The sequence below is a fragment of the Falco punctatus genome (assembly GCF_963210335.1).
Source record: "Falco punctatus genome assembly, chromosome: 7".
In the NCBI taxonomy this organism is placed as follows: Eukaryota; Metazoa; Chordata; class Aves; order Falconiformes; family Falconidae; genus Falco; species Falco punctatus.
Window position 1 is genome coordinate 33,335,315 of NC_137587.1, and position 18,711 is coordinate 33,354,025.

General features: G+C 35.0%; 1 protein-coding gene across 3 annotated transcripts in view; it reads left to right on the plus strand.

The window, feature by feature from the left end:
• Positions 1-18,711, plus strand: part of VRK1 (VRK serine/threonine kinase 1) — a 37,663-nt gene that overhangs the window by 10,207 nt on the left and 8,745 nt on the right. For all 3 annotated transcript variants that reach the window (XM_080397746.1, XM_080397747.1, XM_080397748.1), the window contains exons 4-12: positions 2,811-2,880; positions 3,277-3,364; positions 4,775-4,883; positions 5,022-5,114; positions 6,089-6,221; positions 7,467-7,587; positions 8,671-8,729; positions 9,894-10,072; positions 14,318-14,411. In XM_080397746.1, the coding sequence (XP_080253872.1) occupies positions 2,811-2,880; positions 3,277-3,364; positions 4,775-4,883; positions 5,022-5,114; positions 6,089-6,221; positions 7,467-7,587; positions 8,671-8,729; positions 9,894-10,072; positions 14,318-14,411 (946 nt within the window). The remainder of the gene's footprint in view (positions 1-2,810; positions 2,881-3,276; positions 3,365-4,774; positions 4,884-5,021; positions 5,115-6,088; positions 6,222-7,466; positions 7,588-8,670; positions 8,730-9,893; positions 10,073-14,317; positions 14,412-18,711) is intronic.

The window sequence follows — 18,711 nt, forward strand, 5'->3', positions numbered from 1 at the left end:
TTGACTTGCTTGGAAAATTGTCAGATATGCATTATTTTATGCTGTACATAATTGCTATTCTACTTTTTGCTGGATTTTGAAACCTGTCCATCAGCAGCTTCTCTTTGGGCTCTGAATATAAGAAGAGTTGCTGTAACTTCTGGGTTGCTTTTATGCTAAATTCACTTTGTTGCAGCACTTTGTAAATACCTCCATTGCTAATCTCCCAGATGACTACTCACTTTTTAATTTGTCTTTTATAATTTTGTCTTTATGGCAATAAAGAGTAGCCCCAGTCTTTGTGCTGCGCTCACAAATGACCCATAATGTGTTATGCCACTACAGCGTAGTATAACACAACTATGAGTAAGAGCCTGTTTTCTGATGCCTGGGTGATTGCTGGTTGATCCATCAGCTGAAGCAAAGCAGTCAACAGCTTTGAACAATTATTAGTGTTTAACAAAATATGTGCTTCTATAGTTATGTTCTTCAAATTAAGCTTTAAAGCAGGATGGAAATTGACTTACTTTTTGACATATCCTTATAGTATTGATGTCTGGGCAGTATGAAATGAATCACAGTTTTTATTAAAAAAAGAAATGCTTTTTTAACATGTGGACCTTTCAGATTTCATTGTTCAGGAGTGGATGCAGGGTTTAATAACACGTCATTAAATTGCTGACTGAAAAAGACCAGAATTCTTAAAGTACTGCTAGAAGAAATTTGTTGGGTTTCGACACATACTCCATAATCTGTTCCATTATGATATCTTTTCTAATTAAACTTTAATTGCAGTTTTGCAAATCATGTGTTTAGAATGACCCTGGGCATAAAGTTGTAGAAATTTGTGTTTGAAGTCTTTCTGGTTTTAGCATATTGTAAGATGACTACTATGGCAAATATTGGACATTATTACGTGAGCCTTTTTAACATAGTGTATGCATTTCTTTATCTATATGTAGAATTAACAGTATTATGGGAAAACTGCTTCATGGTCAATATGAAGATCTGTTTTGTGGTTAAATCATTTATCCATCCCCTCAAGTAAGAAAACATACTAAATTTTCAGCATTTGCTCTGACTAGAGAAAGAGATATTTTCTTCAGCACTGACACAGAATTTTTTTGTGGAATTATTTATTAAAATGTTTTAAGAATTTTTAACACCTACAGTTTTTTGTTGTATTTCAGTAAGAAAATAACATTCTTCAAACCTGTGTAAATTGAATCACAATAATATGTATAATGGATTATGCTACACAGAAACAAATGAATAGGTCAAGTAACATTTGTTTGAGATAACTGCAGTATAAGAATTCAGCTATTTAACCCTTCTCTCTGTATGTAACCTCTGTATCACTAACTTGTCCATAGTGGATAAATAAAGTAACTGAAAGTAAATATGCATGTTCCAAAGTCTATGTGCATTGATCAGTTGGTCTAGTTGGTTTTTATTTTTCCAGTTCATGGCTGAAGTCTGAACATTGGTTCCACAAGAAGGGGCCAGAAAACTCTTGTCTTGGCTCCATTGTTTGTCAGGGCAATGCTGCTGAAGATGAGGTGGAGATAAGTGGTAGCTATATAAATATATATATACATACATACTGCAGACCTAGGAGTGGTGCCTAAGCTGGTATCTGCTCTCATTCTGACCAGTCTTCCTACTCTGCCTCTGAGCCAATACAGCAGATGCACACTAAAGCCCATGTGCATCAGTGTGTTTGATCTCTTTACATTGCTTCATTAATGTCAGACAGCAGTAAACCTCTATTAGCTGAGTGGTATAGTCTGGCCTTTAGCAAATTTCTGCATCACTACATCTGCATTTAAAAGTTACAATTAAAACCATTTGAGACTGATGTTACATATCTTGGAACTTTTGGTAATATCATGTGATTGTATTCTTTCATGCCAACAATCATATTCTTTTTTTTTTTTTTGTTAGCTGTTTAAAATGTAGGATATTCCAAAAAGGTATTTTCACTGAAATTAGGTGACTTGGGACATACATGATTAGCTAGACTAAAATAAATTGCTTAAGCTTATCTCAAAATCAATCAATTAAAAGTTGCAGGAGTTGAAATAACTTTTTTTTTTTTTCCCACCTTCACTACGTTCTGGAAATGTAGAGTCAAGGTACATGTCCATCTGCAATTCTTGCAGTATTTCAAAGCTTTGGGGTTTTCAAACCAATTTCTCTTGCACTGTGCTTGCATGATTACCATAGATTTGTTGCTAGAAAATGAAACTGAAATACCTTACGTTAGCTTGAATACAAGGTAAACTCTGAAGTCCAAATAGCTGTAGTTCTTATAATTTAGTTTGATAAATTGTGAAATCCTCTGTAATTTTTACCTTGATCAACTAATGTATGAACAACATATCTCATGTTCAGCAAGGATTTATTAAGATTTTTCCATCAAATCATTTAAGATGTTATTGTAGGCTCACTGGTGATGATTGCAGCTGATGCAATCCAGCTTTAATCTGGAAAACCTGATATAATAAAAGTTGTTTAATGTTCTCTGCTAAACTTTTGCTGCCAATTATTGGTAATATTTCTACACATTTCAGTTAATTTGTTATTCTTTTATTTTTTGTTATGGGAAAGGATTCTTTGATACCTTAATGTTAGGCAATTTATAATAAAAATAAGTTTTTAGAGCCAACTTTCTTTGTAGAAAGAACATATTCTTTTGAATTTATCGGCACTGGGTAGAGGATTTGAGGGAAAGTATGTTTTTTATAGGGTGGACATTACGTTTTGTGAGCTTTTAATAATTATTGGACACTAACACAGCAGTTTTTAACTAATTTTAAATTGTCTTAAAGGAACCCAGCCAGAATGGACCTCTTTTTACTGAGTTAAAGTTCTACATGCGAGCTGCTAAGCCAGATGAAAGTAAGCAGTCTATTAAAATGTTTTTAATGAACTACAAGTATTTAGGAAAATAGAGCCTACAGGAGTAAGGTTGAACTTTAAGAGAATCTTTTTAGGTCGTATTCAAAATTATTTTTTAAATTATTGAAATCTAAATCAGACATATAGTAAAATTAGGGGGTTTTGGTAAGATGTTCTTTATAGTTGTGTTGATGGTATTGTCTAAATTGAAACTTTAGTTGCATCTTTGTCCCTACAATGGATGCGTCATTAACTTTCCAGTGTACTTTGCATACAAGTTTCCATGAAATAAGCAGCTCACATGTATGCAGAAACTGTAAGCGATGTGAGTACTCACTTTTAATGTAAGTCTCTACTATTGCAAATTCATGAGCTTACCCTTTTTTGTATTTTCAGTTCAGAAGTGGACTAAGTCCCATAGACTGAAATACCTAGGTGTACCAAGATACTGGGGTTCTGGCTTGCATGAAAAAAATGGAAACAGGTGAACATATCTATTGTTGGCATATACTGGGATTTATTTCATCCACAACGATTATCCATTTTAACCTAATTTACTTTACAAGATGTATTTTCCACCTATCTTCATATTGTTCATTTCTCTTAAAGTTTCATGTTCATAACAGGGTGTGTTTGAGGAATAGATGAGTAGATGCATATTGTCTGTATTCTCTTTGTATGTGTGTCTATTACATTCTTTGTGATTTATTTTTCATTCCTGTTGAACATTGCTGTTATACAGTGATGCTGATAGAAGCTTTTCATATTTGAATTAAGATAAAGTCAACTTCTAATGTGTAAGTCCTTGAATAATATGACAACCTTTAAAGTTTTTCTTCTTCTGGTGTGCTGTGCACTTAAAGGGTATTTTTACTCACAAGTATAAAAGACTTAGTGGTCTCTCTAAATGTATTTTATTTTCCCTAGGGATAGTTTGCTTTTTTTTTTACTTAATCTGTGAGCTAGAATCACTTCTAGTCTCATGTTAAATCTGTCTTACATCTAGGGATAGGTTTTAGTATTGTTCCGTATCACGAAGGGTTTTTGTTACTTGGTCTTGAATGTTATGCTTATTTGCGTAACAGTCCTTGTTTCATAGTGGGCTTTCTCTAAACAGCTGTGCTGCAAAGGCGCTTTAGTAGTTCTCTGGCAGCTTATATTAGGTCAGGCTGCTTTGTGTGGAGCACTGTGTAGGGTAGTTGATATCTATGCCCTATGGTGTCAGAAGTATCTTTGTTTCAGTAGATCTCGACGTTAAAACTAATCTAATGTAAAAACAACATGACTTTCGAGAGGCAAAAGTACATATAACAAAAATTATTATTGTTGTTCCCCCACACTTCCCCCATAAACTGTTCTTTGTATTCCGTGTTTAATGCATGAGTTCCATTAATACAGCCAGTATTAATTTAAGTATTTAATACAGCAGTAATAGAACCAGTTTGGCTGTAGTAATGAATATCACTTTGGCAAGTGAGATATTTTTTTTTAATAATAGGTTAAACAAAGATTGCTATAGTTCTATAGATTTCAAGAAATGGTCATTTATAAAGTAAAAAAAAATATTGCTGTAAGTAATTGATGCTTGGTTTTATCTATAGTGAATTACAATACAGATGTTTTCCCCCGTGAGTACTTTTTATCGTACTAGTCAGGAATAAAGAACAGTTGTTTTGATGGACAAACTTAACTAGCTGATGTAAAAGATTTAAGAACTGATATACATTATAAAAAAAAGTCAGGTATTTCCCACATATTTCTTTTCTTTGTACCTGCAGTTTATCTTTTGAGAGACATGTTCTCATCAGTAATTTGTGCAGTTAACACATTGCTAAAATACTTTGCTAAGTTCAGTTCAGTAACTTTGCTGCTTTTTTTCCCCCCTTGCGTTTAGTTATCGATTTATGATTATGGACAGATTTGGCAGAGATCTACAGAAGATGTATGAAGAGAATGCAAAGCGATTTTCCCATAAAACTGTGCTACAATTAGGCCTGAGAATAGTAAGTTTAAAAACCAGGTATTTACAGCCTGGCTTCCCCATATAAGTCTTTCCCTTAAATCACACTTTTGTGCTGACGACAGGTCCTCTGCTGGGTGGAGCGGGGTACTGCATTTATATGCCTGTTTTGTTTTGTTAGCTTGATATTCTGGAATACGTCCATGAGCATGAATATGTGCATGGAGACATCAAGGCCTCAAACCTTCTTCTGAGTTACAAGAACCCTAATCAGGTTATTTCTTATGCATTTTATTCCTCATGTTTTAAACCTTTTATTTGACAACACATGGAAGTGCTTTGAACCTGTGAAATCTAGCAGAAGCTCATTTTTAAGAATGTATATATACATTATTTCTGCTTGACATTTATATCTAGTTAATATTCTATGGTTTTTCTAATGCATTTTGCTGGACAGTTATCAAATTGACTATTTGGCCTAAATAATATTCTAGAGAAATTCTCAAGATTAAAAAAGAATTGACTCACAAATAGGTATTTGCAGGTGGAAGCTTAAAATTATATAGCACACTGGTAAATTATGTTTGCCTGTCTGCATTGTTACCTCATTCCTTTGTTCAAGAAATCCATCAGATAAGTGTTCTGTTACTTGGAAAAATTGGTCTTTAAAGTGTTGATTGTTCCACCTGATTTACAGAAGTCTTCCATTTTTCTGCATTTTTAACTCTCTTTACTATTCAAACAATGCATATTAGAGTTTCGGAATTATGTATGTCTTCTTGCCCAAATGTTTTAGCTCATGAAGTAAGTAATCTCAGTTCTTTTAAAGTAACTGGTCTTAGTGAGAAGTAATAGTATGTAGTGACAAATAAGAGAGCTGACTTTAAAGAGAGTAGGACAGTAATGTATTTATAAATCTATGAACATTACATCTTTTTTTTTCCCCCATATAATCTTACCAGTTATTTATAAAATAACTGACTATTTTACTGTACTTTGTTCTCTGTATCACAAGGAATGACTTGCAGATCAAACTGCTATATGGAAAACAACGAAACCTACCTGACATGTTCTTTTCAAATCATATGTAGTAATCTCAGTAATGCACTGAGAAAGGATCATATAAAGTTGAAAACCTCACCATTTTTAATACTTTTTAAGAAGTTATGAGAATGCTTATACATTTATTATTTCATATTTTTTGTGTCTATAGTCTTTAATCTTAGAATTCTTTGTGGAAATTACTAGGTGTACTTGGTGGATTATGGACTTGCCTACCGATACTGTCCTGAAGGAGTCCACAAAGTATATAAAGAAGATCCTAAAAGGTGTCATGATGGAACTATTGAATATACCAGTATTGATGCACACAAGGGTGTGGGTAAGGAGGTAAAACTGTTCTCAGCAATAGGCATTTGTGCATCCTTTTCATAAATGCAAAAGAATTTATTTGCTGCATTGAGTTTTGTAAACAACCAGGTTTCTGAATCTATAAAAATATGGTTTTCTTCTCTATGGACTATGCTGCCATCTTTCTTTTTTTCCATTTACTAACGTTTACTTTGATATTAATTTACTGTATTTTTCATGTAACTTTCTTAAATAGACTTCCTTGATTTATAGACTGTTAAGATTTTTAGTGTGTTTTTTTTTTATTAACTAAGTAGAAGCGGAACAGTGCTTGTGAGATCTTGATAGAAAAACAGGCCCTGCTTTCAGGAGATAAGTAGTTCCTGTTGTCAGAAGGATACTGTTCTTTCATATTTGGCAAAGATGCACAATATTCTTTCTTGTTAATAGCTTAATATTTGGAAGATTTTTAAACAAAACAACATGAAATATTATTTTATAATTATATCTATATTGACTGAACATCAAAAGGCAGGAAGTGAGAAAAGGTTGAACATGAAAAGGACAGGTCTATGTCTGATTAAACATTGAGGATTCATAGTGAACACCAGTTTTATTCATTATTATTTTTTTGTTTTATTAGCATAGAAGTGTGTCCTGCAAAAATATCAGTTGTTGAAAATTATTATTTACTTCAGGATGAACTGTTGCACCCATGCTTAGAACTGAATGTGAACAAAGATGACTTGATTTGCCCATTTATATTTCTAGTGTAGTCTGTTGTCAGTGTGCATGTGGTTGTGGTTTTGCTTTTTGGGCAGGGCTGAGGGATCTGATCTGTTGTTGTCCTCTGTTTAGTTTTCAGGCCACATGAAATATTTCAGCATCATGGAATATTTTTTTTTCAGGAGGTGGGGTTTCATCACTATTACCTTTTTAGAGAAGGGAAGTAAAAACTGTTTTGAACAGAAAGTGAATCACTTCACTAACTTGCTCTGTTTTTTCCACAATCTTGAGTACTTAAAAAGCTTCCCAAACTGGGATAGCTGCATCATGTCATGTCCTTGAAAATAAAATTATCCATTCAGATGTAGGATTTTTCCTACCTTGCTTTCACACTAAAATAAAGAAATCAGTAACAGATACAGTAGTGTTAAATTGTTAGCATTGGCTTTCTATTGTCTTAATGTATTTACAAATTTTAACTGTTGTTAAACCGTGTGCACTTTATTAGCTGCTTTTATGGTTCTTTTTTTATGTGTGCATATATATTTAGCACCATCGAGACGTGGTGATCTGGAGATTTTGGGTTACTGTATGATTCATTGGCTTAGTGGCCATCTACCGTGGGAGGATAATTTGAAAGATCCAAATTTTGTCAGAGATTCCAAAATCAGGTGAGAAACTTGTTTTCTCTCTCTTTTGAAATTGAAAATATGAATGAAAATATCTTAGTCTAGAAATGCTTTGTACTTTGAGTATGTTCCCTTTTGGTAAGTAGACTGTTGTTTTGTATACCCCCAGTTTCCCTTCATTGTGTCTCATGTATCCTTGGCTTGTAATTAAACTTAACTTCCACTACTCTGCTGTTGTTGTATATGTGAGATGCTTGCTTATCCAACACGGTATTGACATTTTAGAGTACTGCCATGGTTAAGCCAAAAAGCACTTTTCTTGGTATGCAAGTAACCATTATTCCTGCTTTACAGAAAGGGAGGTGTGGAGTATGAGTAGCCTTTATAACACTATACTCTGAAGTCAGTGGCAGAGATTAGTACTAAAAGTGGATGGATCTAAAATCTCTTTGAGCATCATTCCAGCTGGAAGGCTACTAATGTGGGATTTCTTTCTTTATTTTTTTGTCCTTTTCCCTCACTGTTACATTTCTTCATCTTCCCCCCTGCCCTGCTCAACTGTTGTCAGGTATTTAATATGAAGAAAGCTGTCCCAGCACAGCAGTTTGTCTCATTAACAAGTTTTTGTTTCCTGGCTTCCTTGTCTTTACTTTTAACACTTAGGCCTCCACCAATGTTGGTGAAGCCCTCCCTCTCACTTCCCCTCAGTTATTATTTTGGCAGAGGATCTGCTCTGAATAATCAGCTAGACAGTGTGTCCTGGGTCTGCTCTGAATAATCAGATAGAGAAAGAGTCCTCTAGCCAGAAGAGGCAAGGGGATTGGTATGTGAGAGCTTAAAATGCACCAGTTCTTTTCCTTCAGTCTTCTGCTTACTTGCTTTTATATGGCAAGTTTTTGTTCAACAGGTTTTGATTCTTATTTCAAATAGCCTGTCTGGCATTCATCAGGTTCTCAGATGTACTGCACTCCTAAAAATGGTTGTACGAAGTCATACCAAAGTTTTACCTAGTAGTGTTTCCTGTTTCTGACAGCAGCCCAAGCTATGTACTTAGGAAGTTTATCAGGACAGGGCAAGATTCAAACTTTGAAAGAAACAATAGATCTGGATAATTTTGTTTTTCAGATGTAGAGATGATATTTCAGTTTTGATGGACAAATGCTTTCCTGGGAAAAATAAACCAGGTAAGAGGAGCTATTTTAAATTAAAATACTTTGGTTTGTACCATGTGGTAAATGTTCTCTAATAATTTGTTTTAGTGTCTTGTTTCTTTGATGGATTTTGCTATTTTAATCTGTTTGGGTGCCATCAAATTGTCCACAACTTCAGAGAATGGCTAGAAGCTCTGAAATTTGTATTTACTTGGGGCATGTTGAGTGTGTACAAGGGAAGGCTATGCTACTCTGTTCAAATAAAAACAGATCAATTCAGTTGCTGCAAAAGGTGAGGAGGTGTCAGACTGTCAGCAGCTTTTTTTTTCTGAGAAGCCTGTCTTGGACATTGTACTCTGATCTGTTGCTTCCTTAAGTCCTCCTTGTTTACTTAAGTTTCTATCTATTTTTCTTCTTACTCTTATCAGCAACAATGAAGTGGCATGTGTTAGATCGTTGATTAAGAGAAGTTTAGACTCTTCCTTTTGGCTGCAGTTATATGAACTGCAGACAGTATGTTGCTTCTGATTAAAAGACTGTATTAAGTATTTGCAAACATAAGATGTATAAGTTGATTTTTCACAACTGAATTTCAGAGAATCAAAACATAAAATAGTGCAAACTTGAAGTATAGATCATTTCTATTTGGCATTGGTGATTTGCTGAGTAGTATTTTTTTTAAAACCTGACTATTAGAAATACACTTTCTTGAGATCTTAAATATTTAGTTATTTCCAGCTACTCCTGGTGATCAGAAGAGTTTTCACTGTCAGATGTGATTTTTCTTTTTTCAGTGGTCAAATGTTTCTTTTTTTTTTTATTATGTTTCAGTGTTGAACTGATGAAGTTCTGAGGTAACACTGAGTTTCCTTTTCAACATTTTAAAATATAGACATAAGAAATACCATGTAAACAAGCATTCATTGGTGAAGATAGGCCTATTACATTTTTCACGACTGACTGTTTTCTTCATTGCAATGAACATGTAAAAAACAGTGATGCTGTCATCACTGGGTAATGAACCTTGGTATAATTTTTTTCTAAATCGTGTTGTAGTAAAGTCATAATTATGAGTTTATAAATAACCATTTCAAAAAATAGCATAAGTAGTGCATGCATAATTTCTGGCTCTTGTGGTAAAAATGAATGATTAAAATGTTTTCAAATAGAAATTAATTGGAGGTACTGTTTCTTTAGATGAAATAGCCAAATATATGGAAAAGGTGAAGCTACTGAGCTATGAAGAGAAACCTGTTTATCAGCATTTCCGAGAAATACTTCTGCAAGGTCTTAAGGCCATTGGGCAAAAAGATGATGGAGTACTTGACTTGGGCTTGTCAGAGAATGGAGACTTGCAAACAAATCCCATGCCAAAGGTTTTTACTCTAAAAATTTATCAGCTTCTTTTAATGTATTTTTTTTTAGTTAAATAAGTAGGAATAAGTATTGGAAGTAGGTGTCATAAGTACATCCAGTAAGAAATAAGCAAATAGTGAAATGTTTAAGTCCTACTCTTATGCATTATTTCTCTAATCGAGCGTCACTAATTGTTGTTAGTGTAATACAGAATGATGTTCATAGGTGTACTTTCATAATAGGTAATAGCTAATACCTTGACTGAAGTATATAGAATGTGTATATATAGTTGTAATGACTTCTGAACAGATGAACATGCAGCTAATTTACTTATTTTTGTTAAATTGGTAAAACTCTAGATGGGTCAAAATCCATGTAAGGTAAAATAAGTCTTGTTTTTGTTTCATATTAGTTTCCGTGACTAGTGAAAAGCTTAGTTTTAAGTAAACAATGTTATGCCAAATATCTGATTCTGGAGTTCACATACTCAATTCATTGTGATCTAATATGTGATTTATGAGTCTTAATTATGGTGGTAGTCTAGGGGTATTTTATTCCTTGTATTTAAGAAGCCTTAAACTCTAGATTTGGACTCCTATTTGAATACAGTGTAAGATCTTTTTAAGCCTTAAGGAACGTTTATGTTAGTGTTTTATAGTAACAATAAAACGTGGTCAAATAATGGAACAATACATATTATCCTGTACTTCAAACTGCATTTATTACTTGTTTATTTGCATTTGTTAATAACAGGTGGGCAGTTTATTGGTTCCTTTAGCGTGAACCTAGGAACTGAGAATTATAATACAGGATAATAGTACCAGAATTCTGCCTGCTTACTGATATGATCAGCAGTGTGTTAAAGATGGAGAAAAAGCACAAAAGAAAAAAAGTGTAGGATTTTAAAGTCTTCTGAGGATATATGTCCACCTTTTCTTTCTTTTTGCCTAGTAAGTAGTACTTTGATGAAGATTGTATAGCCATGGTCTCTATACTAATATTTTCTATTGCACTGAGTGTAAAGATCTGTCCAAAAGGAGAGCTCATTAGCATGAATTCTTCTGTTCCCCCGTGGATCAACATGGCTTGAGACCTGTGCTTTGGGGGAAAAAAAAATATTTGTTTTTAATGGTTGGCTGGTTTCTTTGCTGAATAAGTTGGCCTGCTGCAGAGCCAACATCTGTGACCTTTAATGTCCTTGTCCAGCAGAGATGGCTGGTGCACATTTCCAATGGAATAAAACTTCAAAAATCTTAATTATTTAGCCAATATCAGTCAAGACTTTTCCCAAAGGGTAGGATAATAATTTTCCATAGGTTCTTACTTACTAGTATCAATTAGGAGTTAGTTTTTTAGATTGGGTTTCTTTTATTTTACTTTTTTTCTTTCAGGAACCTTATGTATGGTCAGCTTGCTTAGTTGTCGCAAATATTTTTAAGCACTTAAAGAAAAGTGAGTGTTACTGGCCTGTTTGAATAAAAACAAAAATTTCAGTTGTCTGCTTTGTACTGCAGTGAACTTTATGCTAGCTACTTCATGCCAGCTACTGCTAGTGTCCAGACAGAATAAGATTGTTTGCTTGAAATCAGAGTTGACATAACCTGCTTGCTTTTGACCAAATACCAGACAGATGACTCTTCCTTCTACGTTCTATTGCTTAGGCCTTGTAACACCTATGGTATAGTCTAGGGTAGAAGAATAGATTGTGTCTGTCCTCTTTCCAAGGGTGTATTTTGCACTTCAAGAATGAATGGAAAGAGGCTCTTCAGCAGAATATGTGTTTGGGAACTCATGCTACTAGGTCTTTCTTCCAGAGGATGTCAGACCTTGAGAGGCTAGGAGAACAGGAAGACTATCAGTGCTAGTTGAGAATGGCTGGACACATAGATACACAGAGGAAGAAAGGAAGAACATAGAATGCCAATTAAAATTATATGTACTTTCAGCTGTGACAGGAAGCTCAACTTGATGACTGTTTTAAAGATAAATTCCAAACTGTTAGAAACTGCTTTCCATAAAGATAATTTACCAAGGCGTCTTGCCTTTGAAAGCCTCTATTTTCTAGCACATGCTGAATTCCTTTTGGCATGATTAATGTCCAATATGGAAAAGAAAAATGCAGTCTGGCATCCACCCTTGAGAAGACAGTGACCTCAAATATAGAGTATTTATGGCATTTTGGCTGTACTGATCTTTTAATCACAACAGGTCTTAAGACACCTACTTTTCAATTCCTTTGGGACAACCTACCGTAATACTTTCTTAAAAGTGTTATTTGGTGTTCTGAAGTTTGCTGTTTTGTATATAGGAGATAATATTTCTAGCTTCTGTGCAAATAAATTCTTAGAATGTAGGACTCTCTTGTGCTTCCAGCTCATATAGCTAACTGAGCTATGATGTGCATTATATGTTGCATATAAGCATGGTTGTTCTGGAATCTCAGTCAGTCTCCAGTATTAGTATCTGGCTAAAACTCACAGATGTCTGCTATATTAGAAGTTAAATTTTATTTTTTATATCATGAGTCAAGTTTCCCCACATGTATAAGTAAATGAAACACAGTCCACAGTTCTGCTGGAGGGTTGTTTTGTTGTTTTGTTTTCTGTGTAGTAAATGCATATTGGTTTCTCTGTGTGGTATTTTATGATAGTTTGAGCAAAACAAGAAGCTAACAGTACCATGTGTTGAAGAAAGTATCTGGAACTCCCGACTAAATTATTTAGGGCAATGACCATATCTTTCTTTTATTTAGTGCTGAAGAATTGTTGGGAAATACTGGGAGTAAACTAAACTGGAAAAATACGAACCTTAGTGATTTGTGGTTCCTTCTATTGTTCAGTTTCAGATGCACAGATGTCGCTTTTGTCAGATGAATGCTGTGTGATTTCTGCTGCTATGTAATTCACCTGCATCAAGATTAAGAAACCACTTTTTATTAAATAAGCTTGGAAACAAGATAAATGTATTTTGCTTTTGTGTGGCGTATATTGGATATCTGCTTTTCTGATGAGCATTTAAAATGTTTTCTAGTACAATTGGGAGGAATGCATTATTTCTCATATAAAAGCAGTACAGCGCTGAAATAGTCCTCCTTAATTTTGGTCAGAATGAACAAAAGTGTCTGTGTTTATTCCTGCCTAATGCATCACAAATCTGCTGACATGCTAACCTTGGAGTCTTGGCTGGCGGTAATCAGGCCTGTGCACCGGCAGGAAAGATGTACCTAATGCACTCCATCAGTGCAGTTTGCATATGGAAGTTCTCACAGGGGAGCTGCCCTGTGCCAGCTGAGGGTTACCTGCCCACTGCAGTTATTGTATGTAATTATCGAACCAATCTGTTCAGCCCAGCAGGGTTTAGATGGTAATCATGAAGCAACACTTTGGAAAGGAAAGATGTAATGCACTCTCCCCTTCTCTCATGAGCTATGTGAAGTTGTAGCCACTTTTAAAGCTGTATTAGTAAAGCTCTAGTCTCATAAAATTAAAAACAAACAAAAAAAAAAGGGAGACTCTTCCAATGTCCATCAAAGTTATTGTCTGATACAGATATAGGTCAACTCATCCTTTGCAAAAATCACATGGCTTTAAAAAAATAACCTTTCCATAACCACCTTAAGAATACTTTGCAATAGTAAGATTAAGTGTAATACACAGATAATAACAGTTCTATCCATTTAGAGGTTTTAAGATAATGTACCTTGAATAGAGTTCAGATTTCCCAAGTACCTTTCTGTGGAACAGAACCAATGGTTGCTATTAGAGGAAAATAATAATGTACTGTCAGTGGGTGTTAGCTACTTCTAAGCTGTGCAAAGAAAGCCATGAGAAGCAAGGATCCAGATAAACTTGACTTTCATGAGGTGTAATTGCTTTTAAAAAAAGCAATTAACATCAACTTTGGGTAAAGTGTTTTTCTGTGTTCTTTAAGATTTTGCAGATTGCTCCTTTCGTAACAGTTATTCAATGTAAATAAGCCCCCCAGGTTTTAATCATAAAAACTTCTGTTTTCATACGTGAAAATTTCAGCCTCTAATGTGACCTGCAGATAGGGGAACTCAACTTTTAAACTATCTATTGCCTACTACTAGTATTCTTGCATTAATAAATCTGCTGTATAGCTGGAGACATTTTATAATATATGAAGAAATAATGCTTATAATTGCGGAATATCCTGTGAGAATAAGATATTTTCTACTTTGTGTGGTCTTTTCTGGTCTTGAATTCAGTTCCTTTTTTTTTTTTTTTTTTTTTTTTCTCTAAAAGAAAAAAAGAAAGGTAGCAGCTGCAGCCAGTGAGAGCACTGAAGCAGAAATGGAAGCTACAGGAAGTCCAGAAGAAAAGAAACCTACTTCTTCTAGTAAGTCAAAAGATTGTTCTCACAGTCACATGTACTGGTGTGGTAGGTTAACCCTGGCTAAGGGCCAGACTTCCACCCAGCCACTTACTCCCCTCCTCTGGAGGACAGCAGGAGAAAATGGGATGAGAAAACTCATTGGTAGATACAAAGGTGGGGAGACTGTTTACCATTTACTGTTGCAGGCAAAGCAGACTCAACTTGGGGAAAATTAAATTAAATTTATTGCCATTTAAATTAAATTCGGGTAGTGACAAGGACACCTTTCCTTCTCCCAAGCTCAACTTAACTCTTCACTGTAGACTTATCTACTCTACTACCTGCACGGTGCAGGGGACATGGAAGGGATGTTACGGTCAGTATATGGCATTTTCTCTGCTGCTCACTCCTCCACACATTTTTTTATCTCCGCTCCAGCGTGGACTCTCTTTTGGGCTGCAGTCCTTCAGGGAAAAAAATGTGGTCCAGTTTCTTCAGGAAATAGCAGTCTGCTCCAGTGTGGTCTCTCCCATGAGTTGCAGGGGATATCTGCTGCATCCTGGGTTCCTTCATGAGCTACAGGGAATATCTGCTCTGGTGCTGTGCAGCACCACCCCCTCCTCTGGCCCTGGTGTTCCCTCTGCTGTTTTTCACTTTCTTCTCCACACTGCCATCCTCTGCCTGCCTGCTCAGTGGTTTTTGCCCTTAAGTTTCTCACAGAGGTGCCTCACAAGTTTGGCTCAGCTTTGGTCTACAGTGGGTTTGGTTTGGAGCCAGTTGGGAAGGACTGTCAGGCACAGGGCAGCACCTGGCCTCTTCCCGCAGAGGACACCCCTGTAGCCAACCCCAGCTTACCAAAACCCTGCCACGTGGCCACATATACCCAATACAATCATTTACCTGCAGCAGTTCAAGTGCTTTCAATCTTGCATAATTTCTTTTTAGATTAATAAAATTGAAATATTTGAACTTTCTGTATCAGAAAGGTATACTTTCCAATTACATGCTGCCTAAATCTGGTAGAAATGCTAGGTGATAAAAAAAAATGGTGGTTGCAGCCTGCTCTTCTGCCATCATTCATTCCCTTCTCCATGCTCATTTTTGTCTTTCCATCTTGTCCAACTCACTGTCAGAATGTGCTGACTCCTCAGGACTTCTTCATCACAGTGTGGTAAAGCCAGGGGCTCTAGCAGTAGCAGCTTCCAAAAGTGAGTGTATTTACAGTTGAGGAAAGGATCAGCTATAAAGATAGAAAATGCTGAAGCTACATTTCAGATAATTTGGTATAGTTTCAGTGTTGTCTGGAAAAAGTCATGGACAGATAAAGTAGGATTATTCTAAGTCCAAGATTGGAAATCTTCAGTAGATTTGTATAGGGTATGCGTATAGTGAGTGTCTAGTCAAACTGTTTTCTGGATCTAACCTTCTGACTCCTTTATGTAGATGTGAACTAAATTAAAGTAATTGCAAGCATGTTTTTCCTAAAGAATTTTTGATTCAGACTATTAAGTAAAAGACCAGGTGTTGTCCGTGATCAAGTAGTCTAAAAAAGTAATGCAGTAGCACTGGAGTCTATCCCAAAACAAATCCACTTGTTTAAAGAAGGTTTGATGGAGGAGTATGGCATTATACAGGAAAATGTAGCATTTCAAAGACGGTAATATTATTGGTAAGTTATGGATTTACCCTAAAATATTTACTTAAACTATAGTACAAAGTACAAGTAATTAAGCTAATGGTATTCCAGGAGGTGACACTGCTCTGGTCATTTTCAGCTCACATTATAGAATTCTGATCATTATAATCGGTGATTTATTTTTTTTTTAATTTGAATGCCTCTTGTATTGTTGACTTCCATTTATTATGAATTTTCTAGTCTACCAGTGGCTGAAAAAATGTTAATTAGATTATGCTTTCTCTCCAGGAAAAACGAATTATTTGAGAAGATGCTGATGTTTGTTCCTAGTTTTAGCATTTTCTATTTTATTTAAGACTATAACAAAATATTAGATATGGATGACTATATTTTGGTTGTGATTTGATACACATGAGCAGAATATACTTTCATTTTATATGATATATTAGGCTTCTCTTTTCCTGGAATGTTAGATTGAAATTCTCATGGATAGAGATGAAAAAGAACTTGAGGAATTGTAATCCAAGTGGTGGTATCAGCTTTTTGTAAATGCTGTTTCTTTCAGACTAAGCAAAGGTATTTGGGAGGTTATATATAATTTTCAGAATCCAGTGCTTAAAATGAGTGGGGGACATAAGCTTAATTTTAAAAACTCCTCTTGCCAATTCAATAGAATTACAGGTGAAATGGTTCTAACTTCACCTTTTTGTACTACCCATTTTAATGAATACCAAGTGAGGGGAGTATATCAAATGATTTCAGGTGAGAAGTGATATATGCACTTACTCATTTGGTTCTCTCCAGATTTGGAATTAAAAACTTTACCACTTACTACACGATTCATAAATCTGTGTTGAAGGGAAGTGCAACTGTTTCATAATCTTATGATTCTGATGCATATGACAATTTGAAAATGGCTGATTATAATAGAAATATTTAAAACTCTGTTTCCAAATCTGACTAGTTTATGTTACCATGGACTTGTTTCTCTGTTATGTAATTAGTTCTGTGACTAAAAAAGTATCCTGAAATTTACTGTCCAGTGAAATGGATAACTTCTTGATACCTCTTAATTGTAGAACTTGAAGTTTAGTTATTTAGCTATTGGACTTATCAGCACTGGTGAGAAGAGCCAGCCATGCAGCCTCTTGCTGCTCAGCTGCTCAGTATTAACCGCATCTATGCAGTTTGTCTAATCCAGTCAAAAGATTAATTGTCCCAAAAAGACCCTAATCAGCTGTGCAGCAGTTTGAGTACACCAGGGTGCTCAGTTGCTACAGGGACTCTGCCAGTAATGAAATCTGCCACTGCTGAGGCTGGGGAGCCCCCAGGCTTGGTGGAGGAGCAAGAAAGAATGGCACTGAGAAAAGAAAGGACAGGCATCTTGAAATTCTTGCTTTTTCCTTCTGCTCCCCCTGGTTGTTCTCAGCCAAAGAGTGGCTGCTTCAGATGAGTTCCCTGAAGGCCGTTTTTTTCAGTCATGTTGGCCATCAGTGTTTCTGGAGCTGTCAAGCAAGAGTGTTAGACTCTATAGACACAGAATTTTAGAAAGCTCTCAAGAAACAAGCTCTGTTGTACTTCCAAAATAAGATGAACAAAATTTTGTGGAATTCTGATATAATTTTTTATTTAAATTAGCATGTTATAAGTTTCCTCTTTTTTTTTCCCCCCCCTCTGGTAACTGGAACCCGTATTCTTTCCTGAAAGGTGGAATTTTGAGAGGTATCTTTTAAGGTAATATGGATGATGTTGAAGTATTATATCAATCACTGTTTGTCCACCAGAAAAAAATGCTATCAGAAGAAATGATTCTTATTTAAATGAAGCTTTTTTTTCATGCTGTTACAGCTCTATTTTGTGTATCAGCTGCCTTCATGTATAATAGTAAAAATATATAGGCTTATATGTGATGATATTAAAGCAGAATAACAAATTTTGACATACACTGTACATATTAAGCATCACTTCTGCAGGTTTGTACTGCGTAATATTAATAAGACTCATATGCTTATTTTTAATCAGTTTGCATGGAATAGGCAGCTAGTATAGGGAGCTTTGGTGAAAATGGCATAAATGCTGGAAGAGTTTAATGGGAATTTGTAAGTAATCCTAGGCTCAAAGCTACCAATAGAGATAATACCTCTACCACTGGCAGATTTTTTTCAGTCGTGGGATTGATGGTGATTGGGTTATAGAAATACAGAATTTTTTTAGAATAGGATTTTTAACACCAGCCTTTTTTATTTTCTGTTGTGATTTTTTTAAAACAATTTTGCAGTTTGTTAATTGGGACAGTATAGAGAAATACTAAAGTAATCATGGCAATGAAAGTACTGTATTTCTGTAAAGGACTTTTTTTTTTTTTAATAGTCAGTGCTTCTAGGGGTAGGAATTGTGCGTGTCTGGATTGCTGAATAGCATCTAGCATGGTAAGGCCTTAACTGGAAACTTGCAGTATAAATAAAATACTAAATACTCTTGCAGTATAAATAAAAACTACCTAAAGAGCTCCAAGGAAAAAAATGGTTATACTGATGGATTGGTTAGAAGGCATTCCAAAATGGAGGTTTATTAGTATTACTCAATTAATAAGTACTTAGCTTTTTTTATTTACATTTGCATGGCTTCTTTATTCAAGCAAGATTTATTCCTTAATGTTGGATTAAATCTACACTTAGGCTCATTTTT